This window comes from Bombina bombina, chromosome 4 (genome assembly GCF_027579735.1).
Source record: "Bombina bombina isolate aBomBom1 chromosome 4, aBomBom1.pri, whole genome shotgun sequence".
NCBI lineage: Eukaryota > Metazoa > Chordata > Amphibia > Anura > Bombinatoridae > Bombina > Bombina bombina.
This window is the reverse complement of record NC_069502.1, coordinates 401,643,361-401,655,734: the sequence shown is the minus strand read 5'-3', so window position 1 is coordinate 401,655,734 and position 12,374 is coordinate 401,643,361. Positions and strand designations below refer to the sequence as shown.

Below are 12,374 nucleotides of genomic sequence, written 5' to 3'. Positions count from 1 at the left end.
ACTGCCAATTCTGACTGGTGTGAGGGTATGACAGATAAATTATCGTCAGCACACTCTTGCTCTTCCACTGTATTTAAAACTGAGCAATCACGCTTTCTTTGAAATGCTGGCATTTTGGATAAAATATTAGCTATAGAATTATCCATTACTGCCGTTAATTGTTGCATAGTAACAAGCATTGGCGCGCTAGATGTACTAGGTGTCGCCTGCGCGGGCATAACTGGTATTGACACAGAAGGAGAGGATAGTGAACTACCCCCACTACCTTCATTTGAGGAATCATCTTGGGCAACCTTATTAAATGTGACAGTACTGTCCTTACTTTGTCTGGACGCCATGGCACAATTATCACATACATTTAAAGGGGGGACCACCTTGGCCTCCATACATACAGAACATGTTCTATCTGAAGGTACAGACATGTTAGACAGGCTTATACAGGCTATTAATGCAATAAAACCGTTTTTAAACAAAACCGTTACTGTCTCTTTAAATGTTAAACAGAGCACACTTTATTTCTGAATGTGTGAAAAACTATGAAGGAAATATCCGATCCTTACCAAATTTGCACCCTAGTGTCTTAATGCTTTGAAAGTATTGCACACCAATTTTTAAGTTTGTAACCCCTTAAATGAGGAAACCGGAGCTATTTTATCAAATTAACAATTTTAAACCCACTACAGTCCCAGCCACAGCGTTTGCTGCGGCTTCACCTGTCCTTGGGGGTTATTCGCCACAGAAATAAGCCTTCCAGAAACGTTTTTAATGGCCACCAGACCCTCTCACATGAAGCTACATGTACTGCATTCATCTTTTTCTGTTTTAGAGTAAATAGTACAAACCGGCACTATTTTAAAATAACAAACTCTTGATAGAAGAATAAAAACTACAACTAACACCACATACTCTTCACCATCTCCGTGGAGATGCTACTTGTTCAGAGCGGCAAAGAGAATGACTGGGGGGCGGAGCCAGAGGGGGGGCTATATGGGCAGCTTTTGCTGTGCTCTTTGCCATTTCCTGTTGGGGAAGAGAATATTCCCACAAGTAAGGATGACGCTGTGGACCGGACACACCAATGTTGGAGAAAGATTGCACATCTGGAACATCTGCCAAACGCTTATGTAACAAAATAGATAAAGCAGAGATCTGTCCCTTTATGGAACTTGCTGATAACCCCTTCTCCAATCCTTCTTGAAGAAAAGACAAAATCCTGGGAATCCTAACCCTACTCCAAGAGTAACCCTTGGATTCACACCAATACAGATATTTACGCCATATCTTATGGTAAATTTTCCTAGTAACATGCTTACGTGCCTGAATTAAAGTATCTATGACCGAATCAGAAAAACCTCGCCTTGATAAGATCAAGAGTTCAATCTCCGAGCAGTCAGCTGCAGATAAACTAGATTCGGGTGATGGAAGGGACCCTAAATGAGAAGGTCCTTCCTAAATGGAAGCTTCCACGGTGGCCAAGATGACATGTCCACCAGATTGGCATACCAAATCCTGCGAGGCCACGCAGGGGCAATGAGAATCACTGATGCCCTCTCCTGTTTGATTCTAGCAATCACCCGGGGAAGGAGAGCAAACTGAGGGAATACATATGTTAGGCTGAAAGACCAAGGAACTGCCAAGGCATCTATCAGCTCGGCCTGGGGATCCCTGGACCTGTATCTCGGAAGCTTGGCATTCTGACGAGACGCCTTAAGGTGCAACTTCGGCCAACCCCATCTGAGAATCAGGTTTGAAAATATTTCCGGATGGAGCTCCCACTCTCCCGGATGAAAAGTCTGCCTGCTCAGAAAATCTGCCTCCCAGTTTTCCACCCCTGGGATGTAGATCGCCGACAGATGACAAGAGTGAGTCTCCGCCCACTGAATTATTTTGGCTACCTCAGTCATCGCCAAGGAACTTCTTGTTCCTCCCTGATGATTGATGTAAGCCACTGTCGTTATGTTGTCCGACTAGAATCTGATGAATTGGGCTGAGGCCAACTGAGGCCAGGCCCAAAGCGCATTGAATATCGCCCTCAACTTTAGAATGTTGATGGGAAGGAGAGATTCTGCTTGAGTCCATACTCCCTGAGCCCTTAAGGAGTTCCAGACTGCTCCCCATCCTAACAGGCTGGCATCTGTTGTTCAAATCCCCCATGAGGGTCTGCGAAAGCATGTCCCCTGGTATAGATGATCCGGCGAGAACCACCATAGAAGAGAGTCCTTCGTCTCCTGATCTAGATTTATTCGAGGAGACAAATCTGTATAATCTCCATTCCACTTCCTGAGCATGCTTTGCTGCAGAGGCCTGAGATGAAAACGCGCAAATGGTATGATGTCCATTGCCGCCATCATCAATCCGATTACCTCCATGCACTGAGCCACTGGCGGCCGAGGATTGGACTGAAGGACTCAACATGTATCCACAATTTTTAACTTTCTGACTTCCGTCAGAAAAATCCTCATTGAAATAGAGTTGATTAGAGTTCCCAGAAAGGGAACCTTTGTCTGAGGAACTAAAACTCTTTTCCCGATTTACCTTCCAACCGTGAGTTCTCAGGAAGGATAGCAGAATGTCGGTATGGGACCTTGCTAGTTGATAGGATGATGCCTAGATCAGAACATCGTCCAGATAAGGCGCCACCGCAATGCCCCGCGGTCTTAGAACCGCCAGTAGAGACCCCAGAACCTTTGTGAAAATTCTGGGAGCCGTGGCCAGAAGAACTACAAACTGAAAATGTTTGTCCAGAAAGGCAAACCTCAGGAACTTGCGATGATCTCTGTGGATAGGAACATGAAGATATGCATCCTTTAGATGCATAAATTGACCCTCCTGGATCAATGGAAGAATGGTACGAATAGTTTCTATCTTGAAAGATGGAACTCTGAGAAACTTGTTTAGACTCGAGGTCTAAAATAGGTCTGAAAGTTCCCTCTTTTTTGGGAACTACAAACAGATTTGAATAAAACCCCTGTCCCTGTATTGAAACGGGACAGATTACTCCCATGGAGGAGAGGTCTCTTACACAACGTAAGAGCGCCTCTCTTTTTATCTGGTCTGCAGATAATCATGAAAGAAGAAACCTTCCTCTGGGGGGAGAATTTCTGAACTCCAATTTGTATCCCTGAGACACTATTTCTATTGCCCAGGGATCCTGAACATCTCGTATCCAAGCCTGGATGAAGGAAAGTCTGCCCCCTACTAGATCCAGTCCCGGATCTGGGGCCAGGCCTTCATGCTGACTTGGGAGCAGCAGCAGGCTTCTTGGATTGTTTACCCTTGTTCCAAGACTGGTTGGGTCTCCAGGTAGACTTGGCTTGTGAATAGTTGCCGCCAATTTAGTAATCTGCAGAGAAGCATCCGTAATAAACTAATTAGGTAGTTTAAGAGCTTTAATCCGATCCTGTATCTCTTCCAAAGAAGTCTCAGTCTTAAGAGACTCTTCCAGAGCATCAAACCAATAAGCAGCCGCATTGGTAACCGTGACAATGCAAGCCGCCGGTTGTAATAGCAACCCCTGGTGAACCCCTCCAACTTCTTATCCATAGGGTCTTTAAAAGTACAACTATCCTCAATAGGAATAGTAGTTCGTTTAGCCAAAGTAGAAATAGCACCCTCCACCTTAGGGACCGTCTGCCAAGAGTTCCTAATAGTGTCAGCTATAGGGTACATCTTCTTAAAAACGGGGGAAGGTGAGAAGGGAATACCTGGTCTCTCACATTCCTTGGCAATAATCTCTGAAGTTCTCTTGGAAACTGGAAAAACATCAGCATAAGAAGGGACTTCTAGGTATCTGTCCAGGTTACTCAATTTCTCTGGAGGAACCACTATTGAATCACAGTCATCCAGAGTCACCAAAACCTCCTTCAATAATAAACGGAGGTGTTCAAGTTTAAACCTGAAAGAAAACACTTCTGAATCCGTCAGTGGTAAGGCACTTCCTGAATCAGAAAGTTCACCTTTGGATAGAACCTCCATACCCTCCAATTTAGAGCCCTGGGAGGGTACATCTGAGATCACCATCAAGGTATCAGAAGCTGCATTGACCACGTGGTTTTCCTTCCTTTTGCGTTTGCCTTGAAATATGGGAAAGGCAGATAACGCATCGGAAAGTGTAGATGACATAACTGCAGCTATGTCCTTTAACGTGACAGCAGTAGAAACTGAAGAAGTACTTGGCACCGCTTGAGCGGGCGTTAAGGGCTGTGACGCTTGGGGAGAAAATTGCGGAATACGCTGCATCTCATCGGTAGATTCCTGAGAAGCATCAGTTTTGGGCAACCTTTTATCAAATACAATTTGTTCTCTATAGTGTAAGGCCCTCTCAACACATGAGGGGCAAAAAGTAACAGGAGGTTCCACATTGGCATTCAAACACATGGAACACGTAACATTCTGGATATCCTCCGAATCCATGATAACAAACAGCAAGGAAAAAATTGGTAGCTATATGATGTAGCTATAATTTATGGCCCAAGAAAAACTATATGTGTACAAACATTAATATAACCGTTTGTCCTGAAAAATAACAGGATACTGTGCCTTTAAAAACATAATTTATGTAAGAACTTACCTGATAAATTCATTTCTTTCATATTGGCAAGAGTCCATGAGCTAGTGACATATGGGATATACAATCCTACCAGGAGGGGCAAAGTTTCCCAAACCTCAAAATGCCTATAAATACACCCCTCACCACACCCACAATTTAGTTTAACGAATAGCCAAGCAGTGGGGTGATAAAGAAAGGAGTAGAAAGCATCAACAAAGGAAATTTGGAAATAATTGTGCTTTATACAAAAAAATCATAACCACCATAAAAAGGGTGGGCCTCATGGACTCTTTGCCAATATGAAAGAAATGAATTTATCAGGTAAGTTCTTACATAAATTATGTTTTCTTTCATGCAATTGGCAAGAGTCCATGAGCTAGTGACATATGGGATATCAATACCCAAGATGTGGAGTCTTCCACTCAAGAGTCACTAGAGAGGGATGGAATAAAAATAAAAACAGCCATGTTCCGCTGAAAAAAATTAATCCACAACCCAAAAAAATAAGTTTATTTCATTTTTGAAAGAAAAAAACTTAAAACAAAAGCAGAAGAATCAAACTGAAACAACTGCCTGAAGAACTTTTCTACCAAAAACTGCTTCCGAAGAAGCAAATACATCAAAACGGTAGAATTTAGTAAATGTATGCAAAGAGGACCAAGTCACCGCTTTGCAAATCTGATCAACTGAAGCTTCATTCTTAAAAGCCCACGAAGTGGAGACTGATCTAGTAGAATGAGCTGTAATTCTCTGAGGCGGGGCCTAACCCGACTCCAAATAAGCTTGATGAATCAAAAGTTTCAACCAAGAAGCCAAGGAAATAGCAGAAGCCTTCTGACCTTTCCTAGGACCAGAAAATAAAACAAATAGACTGGAAGTCTTCCTGAAATCTTTAGTAGCTTCCACATAATATTTCAAAGCTCTTACCACATCCAAAGAATGTAAGGATCTCTCCAAAGAATTCTTAGGATTAGGACATAAGGAAGGGACAACAATTTCTCTACTAATGTTGTTAGAATTCACAACCTTAGGTAAAAATTGAAAAGAAGTCCGCAAAACTGCCTTATCCTGATGAAAAAATCAGAAAAGGAGACTCACAAGAAAGAGCAGATAGCTCAGAAACTCTTCTAGCAGAAGAGATAGCCAAAAGGAACAACACTTTCCAAGAAAGTAGTTTAATGTCCAAATAATGCATAGGCTCAAATGGAGGAGCCTGTAAAGCCTTCAGAACCAAATTAAGACTCCAAGGAGAAGAAATTGATTTAATGACAGGCTTAATACGAACTAAAGCCTGTACAAAACAGTGAATATCAGGAAGTATAGCAATTTTTCTGTGAAACAAAACAGAAAGAGCGGAGATTTGACCTTTCAAGGAACTTGCAGACAAACCCTTATCCAAACCATCCTGAAGGAACTGTAAAATTCTAGGAATTCTAAAAGAATGCCAGGAGAATTTATGAGAAGAACACCATGAAATGTAAGTCTTCCAAACTCTATAATAAATCTTTCTAGAGACAGATTTACGAGCTTGTAACATAGTATTAATCCCTGAGTCATTTGAAATTTCATCAGCTAAATGAGAAGTTTTAAAAGACCTTTTACATTTATTAGAAGGTGGAAATGCAGACAAAGCCTTCAGAATAGAATCAGAAACAAATTCTTTAAAATTTACAGGTATATCATGTACATTAGAAGTTGAAGGAACTGCAACTGGCAATGTACTATTACTGATGGAAACACTATCTGCATGTAAAAGTTTATCATGACAACTATTACAAATGACATTTGGTGGAATAATTTCTACACTTTTACAACAAATGCACTTAGCTTTGGTAGACCCGATGTCAGGCAGCAATGTTCCAGCAGAAACTTCTGAGACAGGATCAGATTGGGACATTTTGCTCAATGTAAGAGAAAAAACAACATATAAAGCAAAATGATCTATTTCCTTATATGGAAAAAATGCAAAAGCATAGGCCTCTGATAGTGAAAAAAGCAAGAGGCAAACATCAATGGGGTTTTGAAATAATTAAAAAAAATTGGCGCCAAGTATGACGCACAACGTAACAAACTTTTTTGGCGCCAAAAATAACTGGAAATGACACACTCGCGCCGTGTGAAAGGTCTCGGCGTAACGTATGACGCCGGAAATGACGAAGTTGCGTCAAACGTATTTTTTCACGCCAAAAATATTTTCGCGCCAAGAATGATGCAATAAACTTTAGCATTTGACGCACCCGCGGGCCTAATACCCGCAATAGCAAGAACTAGTCAATTGAAGAAAAAAAAAAGACTAAACCCCAGGTAAGAAATAAATTTCTTAAAATGTTTAAATTCCCCAAATATGAAACTGACAGTCTGCTGAAGGAAATACATGAACCTGACTCATGGCAAATATAAGTACAATACATATATTTAGAACGTTATATAAATGCATAAAGTGCCAAACCATAGCTGAGGTGTCTTAAGTAATAAAAAACATACTTACCAGAAGACACCCATCCACATATAGCAGATAGCCAAACCAGTATTAAACAGTTATTAGTAGAGGTAATGGTAAATTGAGAGTATATCGTCGATCTGAAAAGGGAGGTAGGAGATGAATCTCTACGACCGATAACAGAGAACCTATGAAATAGACCCCCGTTAGGGAAATCATTGTATTCAAATAAGTGATACTCCCTTTACGTCCCTCTGACATTCGCTGTACTCTGAGAGGAATCGGGCTTCAACAATGCTGAGAAGCGCATATCAACGTAGAAATCTTAGCACAAAAACTTTCTTCACCACCTCCATAGTAGCCAAAGTTTGTAAAAACTGAATTGTGGGTGTGGTGAGGGGTGTATTTATAGGCATTTTGAGGTTTGGGAAACTTTGCCCCTCCTGGTAGGATTGTATATCCCATATGTCACTAGCTCATGGACTCTTGCCAATGACATGAAAGAAAATAAAACATCTATAACTTTTCTGCACTGAAAAATCTGACGGTCAATTTCTATGCAATTCTTAAATAGAAAAAATAACACCTCTCCGCCTCAACAGCTCTGCTGAGGCGCCTACCTGCCCCCACGGTACACCAACCAGGCTAGCAAGACTCCCGATCCTGACACGGACACTAAAGACCGCCTGATTATCTAACCATGCAGTCTTAGTAGAAAACACTTGCTATGCGATGAGGGTCACTGGAGCGGCGGAACTCTGGAACAGAAAGCACTGCGCGGCTTCTTTGAATCAGAGCGCACCAAAGTTAACCCCGGCCTTCATGGGCGGCACTCAAAACCATCCGGCAATAATTAATGTAAAAAAAAATAATTACTGCGCTGCTCCGCTAAAGTTACCTAATCACTGTTTCTATAATTCTTCTGCACTGTGTACACAAAAAACAAACAAGGTATAGCCCTGGACAGGAACCTTTCTGTATGAAAGCTCCGGTCATTATAGCCCCAGCGTCTTGCCCATAGTACCTAAAGCCAGTGACTAACAGGAGAGCTCTCTTACTGGAAAGAGTCCATGTCCCCCTAGACACGGCATGACTGATAAAACAGCGTCGGTTATCATGACTTATGTGACACCATACTTGCTGCTCAAAATGGTAGGCCTTCCTTCAAGAGAGCCCATGACCCCCACAATGAAAAATAAGTGCATAGTCGATTCTGTGATATCTATACGGCCCAGAAATAAAGACTGCACTTACCTTGCTGCTGTTCGACAGCATGATAGTTCCCACAGGATCCAGATATCTTCTCCCTAGCCCTGTGGAAACAGATAGGACCGTAGTTAATATCTGCTAAGACCATCATGAGAAGGGCAGCACTCAGTGTGGGAGGCGCAGTGAGAGTTATGTCCCACCAGTTCCCATTGCTTTAAAGCCACCTGTAGCTCTACTCTAGAGGCTGACCAGGAATACGGCTAAACCCTATAATAAAATAGCATTCACTGGTACCATTTTAAAATAAACTCTTGATTGAAGAATCTAAACTAACACCTCACTTTACCTCTTCCTATCACTAACACAGGCAAAGAGAATGACTGGAGTGGGAGGGAAGCGAGGAGCTATATATACAGCTCTGCTGTGGTGCTCTTTGCCTCCTCCTGCTGACCAGGAGGCATAATCCCACAAGGATGAAATCCGTGGACTCAACGTGTCTTTAAAAAGAAATAGATCCCCGTGAGGAAAACCATTGCATTCAATAGGTGATACTCCCTTCACATCCCTCTGACAGTCACTGTACTCAGAGGAATCGGGCTTCAAAATGCTGAGAAGCACATATCAACGTAGAAATCTTAGCACAAACTTACTTCACCACCTCCATAGGAGGCAAAGTTTGTAAAACTGAATTGTGGGTGTGGTGAGGGGTGTATTTATAGGCATTTTGAGGTTTGGGAAACTTTGCCCCTCCTAGTAGGATTGTATATCCCATACGTCACTAGCTCATGGACTCTTGCCAATTACATGAAAGAAATTGTCTTCTTTAAATGCTTTTTATTTCAGATGGATGATTAAGGTGATGGTAAACTTGACATGTTTTAAAACCAGGTCCGGAATCTAAGCAATATTTTACAGGGACTTTAATTGATCACTTCTAATAAAGATGCAAATGTAAATTACTTTTTAATCTAGCTGTGCCATTCTAAAACCCCACGCTCCAGCCGCCAACTTCAAGCTCATTTTTTTTTTATGTGAGCTAATGATTTGAACTGTTGTCCAACTGTTCCTCTAGCTACAAAAAAAAAAAAAGTGCTGTATGGCTAGAGCACTGATTGAAGCTTACAAAAGTTTTGAAGTGGGCGGCCAGAGCTCGGGGTATTAGAATGGCACAACTAGATTAGATAAAAGAGTAAGTTACAGAACATCTTTATTAGAAGTGATCAATTTAAGTCCCTCTAAAATATTGCATAGATTTCAAACCTGATTTTAAAAAAATGTCAAGTTTACCATCACTTTAAATATTTTAAAACATAGCACATTCATTAATTAAGGAACATGAAACCCAAAATATTTCTTTCATGATTTAGGTAGAACATACAATTTTAAACAACTTCCCAGTTTACTTCTATTATCAAATTTGCTTCATCCTCTTAGTATCATTTGTTGAAGGAGCAGCAATGCACAACTAGTTTCCAACTGAACACATGGGTGAGCCAATGACAATCAGTATATATATGCAGCCACCAATCAGCAGCTAGAACCTAGGTTAGTTGATGCTCATGAGCTTACCTAGATAAACCTTTCAGCAAACGATAACAAGAGAAGGAAGCAAATTAAATAATAGAAGTAAATTGGAAAGTTGTTTAAAATTGAATGCTTTGTTTAAATCACGAATGTCTAATTATGACTTTTCTGTCCCTTTAGTCGGTACTGCTGTCTTTTATTGGATGTCATTAATCTCATAATTATTTAAATGACAGAACAACATGAGTAGGTAAGAATTTAAAGTGTACTTTACACTTTGAATAGAATAACAAAAACAGAAAACCATTGACCATTTCTGTATTGGAATTAGTATCCATATAATCTTTGAATAATTAACAGAAATTATCTAAAACAAGGGACTTACTGCAAGCTTTTCTGCAATAACAGCTTTCTGCTTATCAGACAGATCCTCTCGCTCAATTATTATGTCATGAAGCTGGTTTACAAGCTGTGTTGCTGCATGTCCGTTATTGATTAAGTTCTACAAAAAGATAAGGCAGTTACTGAACCTGAATCAGAAAAACAATTAAGATGACTAGTTTTGATTATGAAACATTGACAAATATCGTATTAAAGCATTCATTTGTTATTCTACTTTATATTATTAAAACAACATATGACCAGTTTCTGTCACTATCAATCAGACATTATAATCAAATGCAGTTTATATTTAGGCTAATTCCACTCTATTGCTCCAGAACCCAGCGCAATAACAATAGGTAATGTAATTCTTTTGACTTATTGGTCAATACAAATATGACCTCAAATCAGATACATGTCTCCAGCTACCTCTTCAAGCTACATACAAAAACAAAATTTATGCTTACCTGATAAATTTATTTATTTCTTGACATGATGAGCCAACGGATCATCATTAATTACTGTTGGGAATATCACTCCTGTCCATAGAAACAAAGGGTAGTGTCCAGCAGGATGCGGCAAAGAGCACCACAGCAAAGCTGTTAAATATCACCTCCATTCCCTCCCACCCTAGTTATTCGACCGAAGTAAAGGAGAAAGGAAAAAACAAGGTGCAGAGGTGTCTGAAGTTTATAAAATATTAACAACTTGTCTAAATAACAGGGCGGGCCGTGGACTCATCGTGTCAAGAAAGAAATACATTTATCAGGTAAGCATAAATTTTGTTTTCTTTCTAATGACACAATGACTCCACGGATCATCATTAAATACGGTTGGGAATCAATACCCAAGCTAGAGTACACAGATGATAATGGAGGGACAAGACAGGAAACCTAAACGGAAGGCACCACTGCTTGAAGAACCCTTCTCCAAAAAGCGTCAAATTTATAGAAGTTTGAAAAAGTGTGAAGAGAAGACCAAGTTGCAGCCTTGCAAATCTGTTCCATAGAGGCTTCATCTTTGAATGCCCAGGAAGAGGAAACAACCCTATTAGAAAGAGCCGTTACTCCCTCAGGAGGCTGCTGTCCAGCAGATTCATAGGCAAAGCAAATCATACTCTTCAGCCACAAAGAAAGAGAAACAGCCGTAGCTTTCTGTCCCTTACATTAAACAGAAGGCTGACGAAAATCCTTAGTCGCCTGTAAATAGAATTGTAGTGCACGTACCCCATCCAGATTGTGTAGAAGCCGTTCCTCTTGAGGAGGAGGATTAAGACACAAGGAAGGAACAACAATCTCCTGATTAATGTTCCGATCTGCAACTACTTTAGGGAGGAACCCTAATTTAGTACATAAAGCCACCTTATCTGATGAAAAATAAGGTAAGGGAACTCATACTGTAATGCCGAGAGCTCTGACACTCTATGAGCAGAAGAATAGCAACAAGAAACAAAACTTCCCAAGATAACAACTTAATATCTAAGAAATGCCTAGGCTCCAACGGAGCCACTTAAAGAACCTTAAGAACTAAAATAAGACTCCGGGAAGGCGTAACTGGTTTGAACACAGGTCTGAGCCTGACCAAGGCCTGACAAAAAGATTGCACGTCTGGGATATCCCCAAACGCTTAAGTAGCAAAATAGAGAAGGCAGATATTTGACCCTTTAGGGAACTTCCCAATAAACCCTTCTCCAAACCTTCTTGGAAAAAAAACAGAATTCTAAGAATCCCTACTCTACTCCAAGAGTAGCCTTTGGATTCACACCGATATAGATATCTTATGGTAAATCTTTCTAGTCACAGATTTACGTGAATCAAGGACTCGATGACAGAGTCTGAAATCCACGCATGAATACATTTAAGTGTTCAATCAGACTCTGAGGAACTAAATTTGTATGAAGGAAGGGACTTGAAATAGAAGGTCCTTCCCCGACTGAAGTCTCCAAGGAGATGACATGTCCACCAGGTCTGCATACCAAAGCCTGTGAGACCACGCCGGTGCAATGAGGGTCACTGACGCCCTCTCCTGCTTGATTCGAGCAATGACTCGAGGAAAAAAGGCGAACGGAGACAATAGGTATGCGAGACTGAAATTCCAAGGTACCGCTAGAGCGTCTCTCAGTACCGTACCTCGGGAGCTTGGCATTCTGCCGAGATGCCATGAGATCCAATCCCGGCTGACCCCATTTGAGAATCAGGCTGGAAAACACTTCCGGATAAACCTCCCACTCCCCCGGGTGAAGGATCTGCCTGCTCAGAAAGTCCGCCACAG

At 41.0% G+C, this 12,374-nt stretch overlaps 1 protein-coding gene across 2 annotated transcripts in view; it reads right to left on the bottom strand.

The window, feature by feature from the left end:
• Positions 1-12,374, bottom strand: part of RFC4 (replication factor C subunit 4) — a 271,306-nt gene that overhangs the window by 24,283 nt on the left and 234,649 nt on the right. For both annotated transcript variants that reach the window (XM_053710182.1, XM_053710183.1), the window contains one exon: positions 10,108-10,224. In XM_053710182.1, the coding sequence (XP_053566157.1) occupies positions 10,108-10,224 (117 nt within the window). The remainder of the gene's footprint in view (positions 1-10,107; positions 10,225-12,374) is intronic.